Source organism: Oncorhynchus kisutch, linkage group LG12 (genome assembly GCF_002021735.2).
Source record: "Oncorhynchus kisutch isolate 150728-3 linkage group LG12, Okis_V2, whole genome shotgun sequence".
NCBI lineage: Eukaryota > Metazoa > Chordata > Actinopteri > Salmoniformes > Salmonidae > Oncorhynchus > Oncorhynchus kisutch.
Window position 1 is genome coordinate 32,548,950 of NC_034185.2, and position 20,968 is coordinate 32,569,917.

Sequence of the window (20,968 nt, forward strand, 5' to 3'; positions counted from 1 at the left end):
TTCTGAGGTGTCATGATCTACAGGTAAGACGGAGGACTCCACATTATACTGAATTCAGATCATGGTCTAATGCAATTATCAACTACTTACTAAACCTTGAGGGGAGATGTCCCAGACACAGATTAAGCCTAGTCCTGGACTAAAATGATTTCTATGGAGATTCTCCATTGAGCTTGCTTTTTAGTCCAGGACTAGGCTTGATAAGAATTTAAAAAGGCACCTGATAGTTTGCCCTTTTGGGACTATTCCACTGGTTTCATTGTACCATGTTCCTAATTAAACCGACCTCAGTGAAATATTTAAAATCTTTCTCTGGTACCAGGTTAGATCGGGTAAGCAGATGTCATAAAATGTACATTCATGTATCCCTTTAGGAACACATGATGCCCACACAAGGTGTACAACTGTTCTCTGTGCTCTTCCTGTGTTGCTGCGCTAGTAAGCAAAACATGCTAGGTAGGTTCTGTCATTCCAGTAATATTGTATTATTGTGCCCATTCCCAATCAACCCACTCCAGCTCCTGAAGTGATCTCAGATGATTAGATGGGCGAGTATGGTCAATCTAGCCAACCATAAGTCAGTGTAGATATATTGCAATATAACATATCTGTCTAGTATTCTCATCTGGATTCAGACGAACCAGAGGTTGGTGACTCACCGGTAGCCCAGTTGACAATCGTTGTTGACAACACAGAAAATCCAGTCCACTACAATCCGGTCAAGATCTGTCGTCCTGGAGAGTGAAGTTGTGGTGATTGACCTCCCCAGACTGGCGGATGCTTTCCTGGGTAATGTTTGGTCTGATTTATGCTCTACATCTCAGTTATCCGAAAGAACTGTCCAACACGTTCAAGTTCATTCAGAAAATCCTGCTTTTAAATCCCAACTATTATTTGTTGACATTGTTGCATTTTTTTAAACGAAAGGAACCACAAAAGACACTTTCTCTTACCCCCTAATCATCATTACAGTAGCACCTCTACCAGGGTTGGGGTCAATTCCATTTCAATTCAGGAAGTAAACTGAAATTCCAGTTCTAATTTCATTTTATAGGAGGCAATGAGAAAAATTGGAATTGATATTGAAATGTTAGCTTATTTCCTGAATTGAAAACGAATTGACCCCAACCATGGTGGAAGTGCTACTGTAAAGTGTTCTCTTTAACAGTTAACCTTTGCACTATGTAGGCTAATAATTGTAGGTCTTGGTGCTTCTTAGATCTGCCGTTTTCCTTAACTTATTATTTCCTTGCTCAAATGCATTGAGATAATTAGCATGTTGTCTACCGTTATTAACATGGCACTTGAATACGTCTACCGCTGTTAGTTTTTTTTCAAGCATGTTGTCCACTGCTTGTAACACTCAGCACTTGAATAGGCCTAGCACTGCCAATTATTTTTTTCGGGCTTACATATGGAGCAATGTCTCAGTGGAGGTCAGGGTCGGGTCAATTCCATTTTAAATTCAGTTAATCCAGGAAGTGAACTGAAATTCAAATGTTTTCCTCAAAGGAGGCAATGAGGAAAATATTTAAATTTCCGTTTACTTACCAAATCGACTGAATTGAAAATGACTGACCCAAACCTGACCTCCACTGAGACATTGCCACATTGACCCCAATCTGTAATTGGGGTCAATTTAATTGTGGAACCTTGCACTGTGTTCTCTAACATGTAAACCTTTTCCTGTATTGTCTTTAAATGTACTCTGATTGTTATTGTTACTGCAGAAATACATCCATATTATTCCTGGTTTAAAAGCATTCATTTGTACATGTTTTATTTTTTTATTTTTTTACATTTAACAATAATCGATTACAAGTTAATGGCTAGGATGTAAGCATTTCACTAAAATATTAAGTTCATACAACATGAAGTTTGTAGAAAAACTACTTGAAAGTGGTGTGTTACGTTTACTTTAACATAATGAGTTTAATTGATATATTTTAAGTTACTGTAGATCATAGTAATAAAGTTCATTCTAATGACTTTAATTAAGCTCTCTGTAATCAAAAATGTATATTAATTAACAGAAATTGAGTACTGTGTATTTTTTAACTAAGAAAGTCAGTTAAGAACAAATTCTTATTTTCAATGACTAGGAACAGTGGGTCTAGGAACTGTGGGTTAACTGACTTGTTCAGGGGCAGAATGACATATTTACCTTTAGCTCAGGGATTTGATCTTGCAACATTTTGGTTACTGGTCCAACGCTCTAACCACTAGGCTACCTGCCGCCCCAATCAATAATTTTAAGTTTCATAATAACAACAAAAACGAAGCAATTAGTTGCCACAAATGTATTGAGTTCTACTAACTTATTCGGTTTTACAGTGTACTTGTACCGGCCGTTGGTGGAAGAAGGTGAGGACCAAAGTGCAGCGTGGTACGTGTTCATCATGTTTATTCCAAACTGAACACTAAACTGCAAAACAGCAAAGAGACAACCGAAACAGCTCCGTCAGGTGCAATACACACTAAACAGAAATGAACTACCCACAAAAACCCAGTGGGAAAAAGCTACCAAAGTATGGTTCTCAAAAGTATGGTTCTCAATCAGAGACAACAAGACAGCTGCCTCTGAGAACCACATCCGGCCAAACAACAAAGAAATCCAAAAACATAGAAAAAGGAACATAAAATGCCCACCCTAGTCACACCCTGGCCTAACCAAAACAGAGAATAAAAGCCTCTCTATGGCCAGGGCGTGACAGTACTTGGCCTTTATTGGTATTTCATTGTAGTTTATGTACCATAGCTTAGGCCTATTTGTGAAAAGTGCAACATCATAAGCATATTATTTTAGTCTAACTTTTTATGGTTATTTCTCACATTGATTGATCAGCCATAAACTAACATGTTGCTATTGTCTACCCTTGAATCTTACAATGAGGATAATGCTTTTAGGGCCTGATGCCTCTTAAATGCGAAGAACTTTAAGTGTTTTTCCCATAGACTTGCCATTATTTTGCTACAATTACCTCCAAGTATCATCATGAAAAGAACTGGAAGCAGTTTGATATTCAGAGTTTTTTTACATTTGGTTTTTAATTCAATAGAGTTGAATTCATCCCTGATGTTGAATTAGCCTTTTCTTACTTCCACAAAGCATTCCAGGATGTATGCAACAAGCATGCCCCTTTCAAACAATACCCGAATTAAAGGGCAGACAACTCTGATTCTCAGATGAACTAGCTGAAATCATAAGGAAACGGAATGGTGTGTGGGCTAAAGCAAGAAGGTCTGATTTGGCTGAAGATTGGATGGCTTTTAAACGCCTTTGGAATCAGGGTGTGACTACGACCCAAGAGCTGAAAGCAGACCACTCCCTCAAATCTACTGCTGATAATCTGAATAATCCTTCAAAATAGATGCACAGCTTTCTAAACAACTGCTGGTAGGTGGTAAATGAGAACCTGTTTTAATCAGCATTTTCTTGATGCAGGTGGATTATTGGATAGGGTTAAAGGTCTAAATGAGTCACCTGCGAAATGACCTGATACCCCCGTCCACTCCTTCTCCAGGTTCTCCTTCTCTGTCTCAGAGGTGCGTAGAGTGGCGAAAGCAATTGATGCCAAACAAATCCCCTGGCTCCGATGGTCCAGACCCCCGCCTATTACTATGTGCAGACATAATTGCTCCCCCTTTAAACATGCACATTTAACCTCACTATAAATTGTCATGAAATCCCCAAGTTGTGGGAATCAGCATTTTACCTACTTCTTTTGAAATGAGGTGACCACAGTCTACTGAATAACTATAAGCCCATATCTAAATAGTCTGTTTTGGCAAAAGTATTGGAGTTCCTAGTCAATAAGCAGCTTAAGGCCTACTTCCAGGAAAACAATATTTTGGGTGGTATGCAATCAGGTTTCAGGACAAGCCACAACAGCACTGTTACAGTAATACTGAATGGTTTTGGATGATATTTACTGTGCTCTGGATAAGAAGTTGCATTGTGTATCAGATTTGTTCATAGATTTGTCAAAGGAATGGGACACTGTGGACCATACTGTATTGGTGCAGAGACTGAAGTGTATTGGGATTACTGGTCATGCTCTAGAGTGGTTTGTGAAATACCTGTCAAGTAGGACCCATTGTGTTAAGGCAGATGGTTGTAAATCCGACATCATAGAGCTGCACTCAGGTGTGCCTCAAAGATCCATTTTAGGTCCCCTGTTGTTTATTATCTCGATCAACAACATTGGGAGACATGTTGAGACAGCTGACGTTTAACGCGAATGACACTGTCTCTATTCAAGTTGCAGCAGTTTGATTTTGGCTTTTGAAAAATCTAACATCAAAAATAATCTGTGCAAATTGAAGCTTGTTCTGAATTCCTCTTAAACAAAACACATGCTAATTTCCAATACTAAACACTCTGAAAACCATGTCATTACTACCTTGGAAGGGAATTCTATATAGCGAGTCAAGAAGTACAAATATCTGGGCGTTTGGGTGGATGAGAAGCAGAGCTTCACTACTCATCTTGAGAACCTGGTAAAGAAGATCAGGTTGAGAATAGGTTTTATTACTGGTATAAGGCTCAGCCAGAAAGAGCTGCTACGGTGTACATTCCTCTCTGGCTTGGACTACAGGGATGTCATTTATATGCAGACCTCAAGCACTACCATGAAGGCACTTGATTCTGTGTTTCACACAGCTCTTAGGTTTATTACCATCCAAAAGCTTTTGACACACCACTGTGACCTCGATAGTGCTGTTGGCTGGTCTTCGTTGACTCTACAGTACATAGATCATAGTATACCAATCTTGAAGCCTAAGGCCATTTTGGGAAAACTGCCACTTTATCTCCGTTATTCTTTGATAAGGTCAGAAAATATATATCAGTTATGGTCTCACTCCTACTTACTTTTAACGGTTCCTATAATCAGAACGGATCACGGCAAAAAGGCGCTTTAGCTACTCAGCTCCGTGGTCTTGGAATTCTCTCCAGGCCAGCTTGAAACACCATGGTCTTGTTCCCTTGGAGGAGTTCAGTTGGTTGACTCACATAATACTGAGGAATGTGATTGTCATTAGGATTTGATGCAGTGGTACATATGATAGATTTTTTTAAATATCTATGACGCTTGTTTGTTTCTGTGATATAAATGTATATGCTATAGAATGCTACGTAAATGTGTCTGATCAGATATTAGCAAACTAATAGATGAGTTGCCACCTCCACTTATTTGCATCGCCAGAGATCAGATAACCAAATATACAGATGGAGATTCAGTGAAACACAATCACATTGATTGATTATCAGACAAGTCAAGGGCTTTTAGTCGGGATGTAGCCCCTATAGGCTTACGCGAGTGAAAAGCAAAATAATCAACCTGCTATACTAGGCTAGTGTAGGCTACATAGCTAGCTAACATGATAGCAAAGTTTTCTGATAACACTGTTAGAAGAGCAAACTAAACAAAAAAATTCAAATCATGAACACTCACCTCATTTCGGCTAACATTTTGCCAGCCTAATTGTAACCAAATATTCAAACTGAGATTCGGACATTGGTTGATTTATCAAGACGAGTCCCAAGACTTGTCTCAAAACAGCGTGTTAACGCTGTCGCAATAAGAACGGTGCCAACATTATAGTTGATAATACTTCAAAGCTATTGCTTTAAAATATTTAAAATGGTTGGATGAATTTGGGAGTTTCAGTAAGAAACAATTTGATATATGCCTTCAATTACATTAGCCTACTTTATTCCAATATTTTCATCATTCAGTGATATTCATTCCCATAATTATTGATTGACCCATCCAGTCGTGGTTAAGAAAACGTGCATGCGTAGTGGTGGGCTTTGCGAAGTGACATGCTTCGCAAATTTTAGAACTGCCACGAGGAGGGAAACAGCCTAGTAACAGGTGCTGCCTAGCAACCATCATTATGAAGCATCAAATCTCATGAACACACGCTGCTTACGCCGAATTTAGCTATGACTGTGTTCTAGGAGCATTCTTGCAACAACAAGTGAAAGTTTTTATTTCATAAAATAAACATTGTAGAATCATCTGCACAACTGGAAGCTTTGGTGTTTTGGGAACATACATTTAGTTTTTTCTGATTCCAAAAGTGTCTTTTAGACATAGACTCAGTATTTCAAACATTAGGAACACCCCCCCCCTCTTCTTTGCCCTCTATCAGTCTCATTGACTCTACAAGGTGTTGAAAGCGTTCCACAGGGGTGCTGGCCCATGTTGACTCCAATGTTTCCCATAGTTGTGTAAAGTTGGCTGGATGTCCTTTGAGTGGTGGGACCATACTTGATACACACAGGAAACTGTTAAGCAAAAAACAAACTAGCAGCTTTACAGTTAGACTCATATCAAACATCTCCAATCGAAAATCAAATCAAGAGTCGGCTTTCTATTCCGCAACAAAGCCTCCTTCACTCAAGCCGCCAAGCTTACCCTAGTAAAACTGACTATCCTACCGATCCTCGACTTCGGCGATGTCATCTACAAAATGGCTTCCAACACTCTACTCAGCAAACTGGATGCAGTCTATCACAGTGCCATCCGTTTTGTCACTAAAGCACCTTATACTACCCACCACTGCGACTTGTATGCTCTAGTCGGCTGGCCCTCGCTACATATTCGTCGCCAGACCCACTGGCTCCAGGTCATCTACAAGTCTATGCTAGGTAAAGCTCCGCCTTATCTCAGCTCACTGGTCACGATGGCAACACCCATCCGTAGCACGCGCTCCAGCAGGTGTATCTCACTGATCATCCCTAAAGCCAACACCTCATTTGGCCGCCTTTCGTTCCAGTACTCTGCTGCCTGTGACTGGAACGAATTGCAAAAATCGCTGAAGTTGGAGACTTTTATCTCCCTCACCAACTTCAAACATCAGCTATCTGAGCAGCTAACCGATCGCTGCAGCTGTACATAGTCTATTGGTAAATAGCCCACCCTTTTCACCTACCTCATCCCCATACTGTTTTTATTTATTTACTTTTCTGCTCTTCTGCACACCAATATCTCTACCTGTACATGACCATCTGATCTTTTATCACTCCAGTGTTAATCTGCAAAATTGTAATTATTTGCCTACCTCCTCATGCCTTTTGCACACATTGTATATAGACCCCCCCTTCGTTTTCTACTGTGTTATTGACTTGTTAATTGTTTACTCCATGTGTAACTCTTTGTTGTATGCTCACACTGCTATGCTTTATCTTGGCCAGGTCGCAGTTGTAAATGAGAACTTGTTCTCAACTAGCCTACCTGGTTAAATAAAGGTGAAATAAAAAAATAAAATAAAACAGTTCATGACACAAACCGGTGCTTCTAGCACCTATTACTATGCCCCATTCTAAGGTACTTAAATATTTTTTCTTGCCTATTCACCCTCTGAATGGTACACATACACAATCCACATCTCAATTGTCTCAAGGCTTAAAAAGCCTTCTTTAACCGGTCTTCTCCCCTTCATCTACACTGGTTGAAGTGGATTTAGCAAGCGACATCAATAAGGGATCATAGCTAACACCTGGATTCACCTGATCAGTCTGTCATGGAAAGAGCAGGTGTTCTTAATGTTTTGTATACTCAATGTATATGATATTGGGATTAGTCCGAATTATCCACATTATTTTAGGTGAATGTTTTTTGCATCCTAAAATAAAGAATCATTCACACAACTGGACAGTTTTGGTGTTTTGGGAACATATATTTTGTGATGTCCCAACAATGTTCCCACCAGACTGTTCCCACAACCTAATGAAACATTCTGGGAACCTTTAAAGAACAGACGCAATGTGTTCTAGGAACATTCGTGCAACATCAGGTGAATCTTTTTGTGTACCCTAAAATAAATATTGTAGAATCATCCGCACACAACTGTTTTGGGAACATCTCTTTGTCCCCACAATGTGACGTCCCCACAATGTTCTCACCAGACTGTTCTCACAACATTCTGGGAACCTTTAAAGAAGAGATTAAAAGGTGCACTGTGTATAGATCGCTTTGCCATTTCCTGTGTAACTAGTTCCTAACCTTTTTTTTGTTATGATGCCCAAATAATAATTTCTAGTTGAATGAACATATGAGACAATTTGTGGAAACACATTTGAAGTTTTCTCATGTTGGAGCTATACTTGGGCCAACTAAACATTTTAAATTCAAGTAACACTTTGACCGAAGAGTTGAGTAAACAAAACAAAAAGACTGTGGAACCAGTTACTTAATAATATTCAGTTGAAAGATTTTTTTTTACAGTGTGGGAGAATAGGCAGACAGACCCTGTGGGCTTTGGGAGACGAGAGGGGGGCTTCTTTTGTTGGTTGTATACGTGCGCGTGTCTGTCTGTGTATGTATGTGTGTCTTTCTGTATGCATGCTCCGTCTCCTTTTCTGTGTGGCTTGTGGGGGCTTCCTCTGCCCGGCGCTTGCTGCAGATGCAGACTTTCAAAGCTGCAGGCTGGAGACAGGGGTTGACGGGCGGCTGAGCTGAGCAGCCCTGAGTACTGATTACTCGCTCCAATTGGTGGACAATTATTGCCCCATTTACAAGTAATAAATCAACAAGGAGGCAGAGAAAGGGAGGGAGGGAGGGAGGAGGGGAGAGAGGGCTGGGGGACACTGCAGTCTTACAGGGCCCATCAACTACGTGAACGTGTGTCTCATGTCTCAACCGCTCCCTGCTCTCGGTGAGCTCAAGGCCAACACAAAGGAAGAGAGAGCCGCTGGAAGAGAGGAGTGGAAAGTGTGTGCGTGTTCCTGTTGTTTCTGTGTGTGTGGCGGGATGGGGGGGTGGGCAGCCTGTGGAAGGCTTTTAAGAGGTCAAATCAAATCAAATGTTACTGCAGTGTGTGTGCATGCGTGCATGTTTGTGTTTATGTACTGTATGTGTGTGTGTATCTGTCTGTGTGTGTGTGTGTGTATCTGTCTGTGTGTGTGTGTGTGTGTGTGTGTATCTGTCTGTGTGTGTCTCTGACCTCTGCTGGTGTCCCAGGTCTTGTAGCAGCGTGTCAGCCTGTCTGGGCCTTTCCCCAGCCTCCACATGGCCCAGGCTCTTCACCTCACTGCGGACAAAGTACCAGAGCTCCCTCACACCGTTCTCTACCCTCCGCCTCAGCTCCTCCTGGGTGGGGCCTGGACCTGAGCGGTGGTGGGGATTGTGGAGGGAAGAGGGGAAGGAGGGAGGGAGCGAGGGGGGATAGAACAACTATTATGAACATAAAACACAGGTGGAATTGTCATTGAACACATGGTAGCTTCAGGAACATTCTGGATCGTCTGCTTTCTCAATCCCTGCCTCTCAACCTCCCTCCCAAGGGGTTGCTTTGATCAGAGCAGTATTAGCACATCTGTTTTGTCCGTACAGGATGGAACACCACACTTATACACATTTTACAGACACAATCTATTTTACAATAGTTATATTTTGTTTGTTCTTAGTCCTTCCTCTATTACTGATGTCCATCCAGTTTGATTTCTATTTGTAACTGTGCTATTTCACAAAAGTTCTGAATCTATAAACATTTTACAGACCCCGTATGTTTTACATTGTTTATCTTCTTATTAGTCCCACCCTTCAGCTCCATTCAACCCCTCCCATCTATCTCTTTATTAACACCATCCATTTTGGATTTCTATTTGCCATATATTTTTCAACTGTGGTGTGATGCTTCACAAAAGTACTCAACCTTTCTATTCTCAAAGCTTCTACAGATTGTATTTTTTTTTTTTGCTAAAATAACAATTATATTATTGATTTATCGACTATGGCTTTTCAAATCACCCACTATTGCTATCTGCAGCGTTAGTTCTAGGCAAATGTTGCAATTCTTCATTCCTGGACCTGTGACCAAAAACGAGCTACATACAGACAATACCAAAATAAACTCTGCCTCCTCACAGCAAAATCTGCAGAGCTGTGAAGATTGTATCCCCCATATATATATCATTCTATTGGTTGCAATAATTTTGTATAGTAATTGAAAAGTGTTTCCACATATGTTGCCAAAGCAAACATATGGACACATAGAATCAATGATGACGCAGATTGATCATAATAGGAAAAAGAATAATACTCAGTGAGTAGTAACATTTAACAGGACACTACAGTAAGAAATGAATGAGGACAATAATGAAATAGTCAGAAAGACACAGGTAGAAATGTTATTGCTCTGGTTGGTCGTTCCACTGGCTGTCCCTACGGGGTGGGGCAGGAAGCTACATATTTTGAGGCTGATATCGCACAAAGGGTTTTTCTCTCACAGATATTGGATTTTCTACCCTATCAACTACCCTATCCTCCTGATGCTCACTTTTTAGACACACACAGATGCAAGCTTTACAAAAGCATACACACACACACACACTCACACACATTTTTCCTGTCAGCTGAGTTTAGCTGCTAGCACAGCATTGGATTAGCCTGATCTATCTGACTTCATACCAACTGATCCTATAGGTACAGTTCCACCTGGTCACCCCTTCCTATCTGGGATTCTCCCACAGCTTTCCTCTTCTCTCCCCCGACATGTCCTTCCCAGGTCCTGCTGTTCTGCTCACCATCTCCGGTCAGTCTCTGGAAGCTGTGGATCTTCTGCTTGGCTCTGGTCAGCTGGTCCTCCAGCGAGCGTAGTCTCCCCACAGCCAGGGCCCCTCCCTCTTCTACTTTGCCCTCAGGTATCCTGCAACAAGAGACGAGGGTGAGAGAGAGCAATGGGTATGGGAGTGTGTGGATGTGCGTGTGTTTGTTTTTCATCATCTTTCTCCGCTGGGTTAGTATATGAGTTACAGCTCTTATGCAGTGTGTGTGTGTGTGTGTGTAGCTCTTTGTGGCTGTCTTGATTAAATGTGAGCATGCATCAAAGAGTGTTCAATAGCACAGTATTTCAGTGAGCTTAGCAAATTTGCAGCTGAAAATCTTGCAAAGCTTAATTGCTAATTACAATTTAAATTACGTTCAGGCCGCCTTTCAGCCCATTTAAAATGTAGCCTACATTGCTCGCTTTTCACTAATGAGTATTTGTAAAGTATAATGCAGTGGTTTTCAACCGGGTTGCCGTGAAACTTTTCCAAATCGTGTCCATTTTTTGGAACACTCACTTGTAAACGTGACCTGTTGAACGTACAGGGAATTCTGACTTGGAAGCACCAGTGACGCTCGGATAATAAATGAAATGGCACATGGTTACATCTGTAACGTTGTTTCAAGTCCAGTGAACTGAGGCTGTTGCCACAATTGTATTATATGAGGGCCGCGCATCATGAGCAATGTCATTTGTTTCATTTTACTTCCCCTGTGAGAACCATTAGCATAGGCAAGTCTGATTAGAATTAGCTGTACCACATCCTAAGACACAGGAACAAATGGAGCATGGATCTTTACAGATCCGATGCAGATAACCGCTTATCTGCAGTCCAAACCATTCAACAATTATTTTACTTTCTTAAAGGGGTACACACAAATGAATCATCATGAGTAAGGAACTAATAGTTCAAATAAATGTCATCCATAAAACATGGATCAGATGAGATGGAGGTCATTATCATTAAATAAATGAATAGGGATATTTTAGACAAGCTGTAGAATTTTCAAGGTGTACCACAGTTCAATGCTACAATGCTGTATACAGTGTGCTATAGTGTCTCACTTGATATCATTTCCTGAGCATCTCAATTACTTCATGAAAAGGTTGTCCTCTTTTTCATAACACACAGATTACACATAGCCACGAACATGCGCACAAGTGCGCACACACACACACACACACACACACACACACACACACACACACACACACACACACACACACACACCCACACACACACACACACACACACACACACACACACACACACACACACACACACACACAATCTTCAATCATGATGGCAAATTAAAATGCCTTAACGCTATCTAATACATTAATACCTATATGAAAATATTAATAGAAACAGCTCCAAGTGCGTCCAGACACATCCAGTCATTCGTGAACCGGGACAGAGGCTTTGCTAATGAGTCATCAGGCTCGCAAACTCAATTTGCTCCCTGAGTGGGGAACATCAGAAGCTGTCAGGCAGAAGGAGGAGACTTTTATAGTAACATGGGTCTATAACCTTATATCGACATTATAAAACATGCACACACACATCAGAGAACTAAGCTAACAGCAGTGCGGGAGTAAAGAAACGAAGAAACGAAAAAAGAACTGATGAATAACCACTTGAAGTTCACATTTGGGCAGCAGTGGATAAGGGACAAGGTTAACCTTTCAAAAATCCCCTGTGATATTAGTTCATATTACTGTGAAATGGTCTTCCAACTCTCCCCGAGTCGCAGAAACTTGAGAAAGGGCTGTTTCACTTGCCTGAGTCTGACAAAGCTCTTACGAAAGAAGACCCATTGCGTGTGTTCTCCTCCTTCAAGGTCAGGGGTCAGCTCAGAAGTGTGCAACGTTCCAGATCGTTCAGTTATAAGAAGTGTATTCATTACATTTCTACGGGTAATATTATGAACATTTAACCTCACTGTAAGAAGACAATGAGAGGAACTCCCAGAGGCCACCGCCTTACTTACCAGCTCACACGATCACGTAGGAACAAGGGCTGGGGGCTTTTTTAGGACGATGCAACTTGCAGAATGTTCAGATAGAAATTCATGTAGACTATGATATAACATTATTCTCTGACCTGTAGAATATGTCATCATTTCATTTAAAGAGAGCCTCTGATTACAGCTCTATATGTTACATTTCTATCTGCACCATTCTGAACGCTCTACATTACCGAAAATACCCCATGAGGATCCTGGAATGAAGAGGCAAACAAGTTTGTAGTTCCACAGTGTAGCACCTCCGACTAGAGACACAAATCCTTACAGCACTCACTCTATGTGATGCTAACAAAGGCTAACAAGCATAACATGTGTCTACTGCTAGCTCAGATGATAACGGAGAGACGTCAAATAGTAGACGCCTGCAGCCACAGACAACAGACGTAAACATGTAAACACAGAGACAAAGACACAACAGGAATGCAAACATAGCAACAACACCAAAGACGACCTACCACTGACAGAATGTACATGAAATGAACAAAAAAGTGCTCAAAGGATCCCTGACATGAATATGTGCTATACTTTTGTCCCTAAGGACAAACAGAGCTGAGGCTAGGCAGGGTAACTTGGAGGGTAAAATATGCAAAACGGCACAATCCAATCGTGCATTGTCTTCTATGCCTGTTTTAAAGGAAATGTTACTTAAAATCGCTGAGACCACATTCACGGTGAACACTATGTCCACTCAATCGGAAATGACTAATTCAATGTAAATTACGCTATAACCCGGATCTTCCGCGTTCTGATTGAATCTAGGCCTTCATTTAATGAAACGGGAGAGAGAGAGCGGACGGGAAAATTCCAACTTGGGAGGGGGAGGGAGGAATGAAGAACACTGTTCAGTCTGAGTGAAAGAAGGACAGGCTGCGAATGAGGGAGCAGGGAGCCCCGCGGCAACGGCCACTGAGGCGGAAAGCAGGTGAGATTCCGCACGCACAGCCCCCGTTCCCTCGGAAACGCTGCCCGCTGCATCCTCATTGGCTCGCCTCTGCCTGGTAACCATGGAGTTAGGAGTCACATTAAGATCGGAGCTGGATACAGCAGTTTAAACGGGGGGCGAATAATGTGTGCGAGGCATAATGGTACTGCATACATATTTCCGTATTCCATTCACCTCCTAGGTTCCGAGACTTCATAGGTGACCTTAGAGCTGACCTGGGCAGAGACATGCATATGGATAGGAATGTAAAGCACTGCTAGAATCACACAGATGAAAGTGGGACTATATAAATACAATTTACATCTGGAAAAGACGGGTGCTGTGTGGAGCCGTGGGAGGAGGCCATATATATATATATATATATATATATATGTGTGAGTGTGAGTGTGAGAGAGAGTGAGAAAGAGAGAGAGTGTTAAAGGCTGTGTATTGGAGTCAAAATCCCAGCTGGTGCTTGATACCCTATTACTCCAAACCTCAAATTCACTAGAAGTGAAGTACGAGCTAATCCACGCCCACACGGCCAGACTACAGCTCTCTCCAGCTCATCTCTCCCAATCAGGCCAGGCTTACACAGTTGCTGTGCCCACAGACAGCTCACACAATGGGCTAGTGTTGCTGTCAGAGCCCCTGCCTTCCCTGAGACGACCAGGTCAACAGGAGTTCAGTCTGGAGGCAGTGGCAGTGGTAGCAGGCAGTGTCTGCTCAGTGGAACCATACTGGGCTAATGACATTACCCAGTAAATGAGTCCTCTCACCAGTCACCTCACAAGGAATACAGTCAATGGCACGCAGGCAGCGCTCAAGTCATGAGATAAGATCTTAAATACAGAGAAACACAAAGATACACACACAAAATGAGGCTATAGACACACAATGGGGGACACACATAGACAAGCAGACACACACATGCACAAATACTAGCAAGGCTCAAGCCAAGCCCACCTGAGAAAACACATCTCTTTGCTCTCTGTTGGCTGTGTTTGAGAAGTGGATCATCTATTTGTCAACTAATTGCCACTTCACCGATTGTTTTCTAAATTGAACAAGTAAGAGTTGATGATTGATTAGATCAGGGGCGTAACTTGGGTTTAGAAGTGGTCGGGGACATAATACAAAGTACCGGTCAAACGTTTGGACACCGACTCATTCAAGGGTTTTTCTTATTTTTTTTGTATTTTCTACATTGTATAATAATAGTGAAGACATCAACACTATGAAATAACACATATGGAATCATGCATTAACCAAAAAAGTGTTAAACAAATCAAAATATATTTTATATTTGAGACTCTTCAAAGTAGCCACCCTTTGCCTTGGTTTCCACAGAATTCTGCTGTGATACACCATCACATGTGGTTTGTGCTTAGTGGGACTATCATTTGTTTTTCAACAGGACAATGTCCCAAAACACACCTCCAGGCTGTGTAAGGGCTATTTGACCAAGATGGAGAGTGATGCACTGCTGCCCCACATGAACTGGCCTCCACAATCACCCAACCTCAACCCAACTGAGATGGTTGACCAACAGAAGGACAACCATCTCTGCAGCACTCCACCAATCAGACCTTTATGGTAGAGTTGCCAGACGGAAGCCACTCCTCAGTAAAAGGCACATGACAGTCCGCTTGGGGTTTGCCAAAAGGCACTGAATGCCAATTGTTATTTCTGGAGGAAACGTGGCCCCATACTACAGTAAAGCATGGTGGTGGCAGCATCATGCTGTGGGGAAGTTTTTCAGTGGCAGGGACTGGGAGACTAGTCAGGATCGAGGGAAAGATGAATGGAGAAAAGTACAGAGAGATCCTTGATGAAGACCTGCTCCAGAGCGCTCAGGACCTCAGACTGGGGCGAAGGTTCACCTTCTAACAGGATAACGACCCTAAGCAGACAGCCAAGACAATGCAGGAGTGGCTTCGGGACAAGTCTCTGAATGTCCTTGAGTGGCCCAGCCAGAGCCCGGACTTGAACCCGATCAAACATCTCTGGAGAGACCTGAATATAGCTGTGCAGTGACGCTCCCCATCTAACATGACAGAGCTTGAGAGGATCTAAATTCGCACAAAAATGTATCCTGTTTTAACTTGCACTTATGGGGTATTGCGTGTAGATTGATGAGGAAAAAATACATTTTAATCAATTTTAGAATAAGGCTATACTGTAACAGGGTCTGTATACTTCCCGAATGCACTGAATGTGCTATAAATGTGTTTTACTCCATTATGTAGCTGTTACATTTATCAGAACTGTATTTTGGACCTTTATATACACTTTGACGACTGTTGCTACACACACACGCACGCAAACACGCACGCAAACACGCACGCCTGCACATAAAGCACAGTTATAGATCTGCTGCATGGAGCATGGAGAACACTGAGTAATAGAGTAATCTGTCTCTCAGTCTCATTGGAGGCAGACAGTCAGACTGACAGACTCCAATAAGTCTACATCATTAGGAGGAGACCGTCTAATGGACAGATAATGGTCAATGGACACTGTAGAGAAAAACCAATAAAACCATTCAGCTCTTTCTTATTGGGTCTGTGTGTGCTCTAGCCTTTTGGGTGCCCTAAGCAAGATATGATTGGGGGGGGGGGGCCCCCCTGCGGTAAAACATTTTTTTTTTTTTGTGGCCACGCTCTAGACGGTGTTTTAGTTGTAAAGTACAGTTCCTGCAATTCTACTTGTTTTGCCATGGGGTGGAGAAAAAAACTTTAGCAGTTTTAAAGGGGGGAGGCACCTCTGAAGGTGTAGCAAGGATCGAACCAATACGCAGCATGGTAAGTGTCCATGTTTTAATAGAAAGGACTGAACATGACACAAATACAAAATAACAAAGTGAAATGGAAACAAACAAACACTGACACAGGAAACAATCACCCACAAAATACCCAAAGAATATGGCTGCCTAAATATGGTTCCCAATCAGAGACAACAATAAACACCTGCCTCTAATTGAGAACCAATCTAGGCAACCATAGACCTACATAAACACCTAGATGGAAACAACCCCATAAATCTACAAAAACCCCTAGACAGTACAAACACACTAGATGAGACAAAAACACACATATCACCCATGTCACACCCTGACCTAACCAAAATAATAAAGAAAACAAAGAATACTAAGGTCAGGCCGTGACACTGTTTGTGTGCTTGAGCATGAAGACTGTACATCTCTCTCCATTCCATTTCGTCCATGTCAGTCCCTCCACTCTCTTTCCCTCCTGTCCATGTTATCATAGCGACCTGCACTCAGTGGGGTATTTCAGTTTCTCGCTATTTTACAAATTTTGCCATGAGGCCTGGAGAAAATGATGCTGTTTAAGAGCTAATTTCCTGCTATAAAAAATAAAATCATGGCTTATAACGTGGGCCCCTTGCCTTGCGGGGGCTGCTGGGGTTTGTGCTACAACAGTGCCTGCACTGCTCTCCTCTCTCTTTAACAATCCTCTTCTTCCACCCATCCCTAAATATCTGCATGGTGCAGACCTCACCTCATCCATCATCCCTCCCTTTCTCCATCCGCATCAGGCCCTCATCGCTCTGGCCACCTGTTTTTATTACACATGCACACACGCGCACACACATTCTCTCTCTCTTTCTCTCTCGCCATATCGCTTGCGCGTGTAATCATCTCTGTGTGAGACACACCAGGTGATTGACAGCTGTGGAGAGGGCGGCACCAGAGGCAGATCGCCACACCGACCCTGTGTTCACCCCTCATTAGTGCTGCTGGGTGATTGGTGGGTGGGCTATCGGCCTGTCTCTCAAATTAGTGAGGGAGAGGCTGAGTGGGAGTTAATGTAGTGGAGGTGTGATATACTGAGTTAATGGCTGCACCTCAGGGTGACAACATTGCAATACATGCTCACATGTCGTGTGCCACGTCATCAACTCCACAGTCTGACACCAGACTTCTATATCATGTGATGAGTTAGCTGATATATTAAACACAACAAGTTCAACACCTATCCAGGCATTCTAGTCAACCTGAAACTAGTCACAGCCATAATTCACTCAGTCAGTCAGTGAGTTGGTGACATACGCTGAGTGTACAAAACATTAACAACACTTGCTCTTTCCATGACATAGCATTCACCTGGATTCACCTGGTCAGTCTATGATCCCTTAATGATGCCAAATGTTAAATCCACTGTAGTGGATATTCATACACGGGGACACTCGAAGTCAATCTTAAATTAATCATTGTCTATTTGTCAGCATGTTGGAAAGGTTCCAACTATCTCAATGCACCATAGTACACACGGTAATCAGAAGCTCTGCCGTGGCAGTCCCAGCAGTTTTTTCTTATATACGGCTATACACAGACAAGTTATATTTGCATGATTTAGCATCATTAATTCATCATTACGCTTTTGTTTCATTCATGTGACTGACCAATATCTCACGAGGCTTCTTCTCTCTAAGCTGAGATACGTTAAGTTAAGTTAAGTTAGTCAAACAGTGAGTCAGTGAGTATGTCAGTTCGTGACAACTAGGTGGTAAGAGCCACACCACTCAGGCCGGCTGTCACAAACACGCACACGCACACACATAAAGGCCCTGGTCCATGTCTGTGCCAGCAGTTAGGTGGTGGAGAAGGGCAGGGTCTCTCTTATTACGCAGATAAGACACATCTCCACAGCGGTCTCCTGGCTTGCGCCTGCTTCAGTTCAGACACACCGCTACACACACATACATACCCATCTACCCAGCCTCATAGCTCTGTCATGTCATCTCTGATAATTACCTATATAGCTTAGTGGGACTTTAGCAAGACAGCAAGACATTACCTTTTATGACGCTGGGTGGAAACACTGGTCCTGACCTGCTCTAACAGAGTAGACTGACTGGTTGCAGAACGCTGGCTCTATCTGGTCAATAACAACAAACACAAGGAAGGCACTGTCTCTGACTGAGACCCATCTGGACAGTGCCTGTTTGAAGGCTGGACTTGTTTTGGTGCCATGAATCCTACCTTTGCTTTCAAGCCAATCCTGAATAATTACAAGAGCAAGGGATTTAATCGGAGACCAGCTGTCTGAAGTGTGTGTGCTTCAAAGCAATTGAGGATATCACAGGAGGGAACTGAATGCTGCACCTACAGCTGGACTTATGACTAATGCAGGCCCTCACACACACACGCACACGCACACACACACACACACACACACACACACACACACACACACACACACACACACACACACACACACACACACCAATAAACGCACACAAACGCGCACAAACCAGACATAGACTAACCCCCCTCTACACACACATCCCCCCCTCCGGGTAGTTACCTGAGGGACTCTGCCATGCGTCTCAGGTCCTCGTTCTGCTGCTTGAGGCGCTCCAGTTTGGCCAGGATCTTAGATAGCTCGCGGCTGGACCTCTCAGGGTGTTCGCTGTCTCTCACCAGATGGCCCCCGATGTAGAAGAGCAGCGTGCCCCACGCCAGCAACACCAGGGTGATCCAGCGCCACGAGCCCGCCCAGGGCCGCATCGTAGTTCAGCCTGGCCACCCACACACACCGTCGCGCCCCGTCACAATACCCACCAGGGCATCCTCTCTGGCACCACAGGGCAGGGGGAGGGAGGTAGTAAGAGAGACGAGGGGTTTTGCGGAAGGCGTGAAAGGGGATACAATTGGGTGTTTCTTTGGTGAGTATTCCGACAAGTCCCCTCTTCTTGTGCTAGAGCATGTTTTTCTCCTCAGAGGGTTCACTGACTGACTAAGGCTCCTGGCTGTTGTTCCTGTCCTGTCCTGCAGGGGTCTCCACCTCCTGTTTTTTCGTGCTCCTTGGTGACTGTGTGTTTATCGTTCCACTCCTTGCCCCTTGCTGGTTGCACCTGGTTTGTACACGTCACCTTTTCCTCCGGTCCTGATTACTTCATGTGTTTGGCCTGGCTCCTATGGGGACAGAAAGAGAAAGAGAGGTTGTCAGACGGACAGAAAGACAAAGGGACGGACGCTCAGACACACACCCAAACCCACACACATAGACACACAGAGAGAGATGGTCAAACATACAGACAGACAGAGAGACATATGCCTGGGAGAAGAGCTGAGCATCAGACATGCCGCAGACAGTCCCAGAGAAGCACAGACACAGCTCAAAGGAACAAGGTTTGCTGGGTGTAACAGGCTCAGCAGCCCAGGCTCAGCAGCAGCCCAGGCTCAGCAGCAGCCCCTCAGGATTGATCAGCATGACACCGCAATTTACATTTCCAGCGTGATGAGAAACACAATGCACTGTGATGAGGAGGCAGAGAGACAGGGATGTTTTGTTTACTCTCTCTCTCTCTCTCTCTCTCTCTCTGCCTTTCTCTCTCCCAGTCTCTCTCTCATTCTTTCTTTCTTTCTCTCTCTCCACCTCTCCTCTCACTTTTAGGCATGGCTAAGCCTAATGGCTAATGACTTCCCATGGTGATGGCTAAATCCCCGGCCGTTCCCTTGGTTTTCCCCTGTACACTCCCGCTGCCGTCGCCATTGTCTTTGCGAACACTGTCAAGGTGATGTGACGAGCCCAATGGAGCATGTGGAAAAAAATCCCTGTATCATCACTTCACCTCCCCCACATCACCGAGAGAGAGAGAGAGAGAGAGAGAGAGAGAGAGAGAGAGAGAGAGAGAGATATGGACGGACGGACGGACGTGTGTTGCCGGGTTTATGACAATACACCCCTTTTCTATCAGCTCCAAAACCCAACAAAGCACTGGACCTACAGATGCTGTGTATGGACCGTGCTTTGAGACATGACAGGGAATGTGTGCGTGCCTATTTGTTATGTGTGGTCTCACTAGGATGTGATCATTATCACCTGGGACTAGCGTGGTAACACATAAGTAGGTTAGCTGCACTGCCAGTGTACGTTAACATGTGAATTATGGAGCATGCTGCATAGTTGGTATGTAGGACATAAGTGGTGCCATGTACGCCCTTCATGTTTCACTGACAACACTCCTGAACACAACTGTGGTCATGCACACACAGGGAGAATCTCAATTGCATACTCCTCGCATCCTCTCTCCTTGTCTACTTCTCAAAACACATTGGAGGCGAAGGTCACACTGGAAGGACCTCTTGCTTTCTCGTCCAATGGGTTTTGAGAAGTAGGCGAGCATAGAGGAGAGACGACGCAAGGAGAAGCAATTGAGATCTTCCCACACACAACAAGTCGTAATGGCCGACAAGTCCTTCTGGCCAGCTATTGAGAGCCAAAATGATATCGTGCCACTGTGCTCCGTGGCGGCTCTGCACTGTTGTTGTGACTAACACGAGCTGACATGAGGACAGGTTGACGTACTGTATGCAGGGCTAGGATAATGCTGAGTTGTGTTTTTATTATGGGAAATAAGCAGTGCGAGGATTAGCTGCTGCCAGCTAATGCATTTGCTTGGTGGAGGGGGACTGTGAATCACTCGTCAT

General features: G+C 43.4%; 1 protein-coding gene across 4 annotated transcripts in view; it reads right to left on the reverse strand.

The window, feature by feature from the left end:
* The window catches only part of LOC109900289 (alpha-(1,6)-fucosyltransferase), a 154,025-nt gene that overhangs the window by 43,673 nt on the left and 89,384 nt on the right, over positions 1-20,968 (reverse strand). For 3 of the 4 annotated variants that reach the window (XM_031837389.1, XM_031837390.1, XM_020495981.2), the window contains exons 2-4: positions 18,840-19,450; positions 10,538-10,659; positions 8,956-9,118 (exon numbers count right to left, since the gene is read on the reverse strand). In XM_031837389.1, the coding sequence (XP_031693249.1) occupies positions 8,956-9,118; positions 10,538-10,659; positions 18,840-19,042 (488 nt within the window). In that variant the 5' untranslated portion in view covers positions 19,043-19,450. Of the gene's footprint in view, positions 1-4,873; positions 5,021-5,456; positions 5,862-8,955; positions 9,119-10,537; positions 10,660-18,839; positions 19,451-20,968 lie in introns of those variants that run through there. The other variant, XM_031837391.1, reaches the window with a different exon arrangement.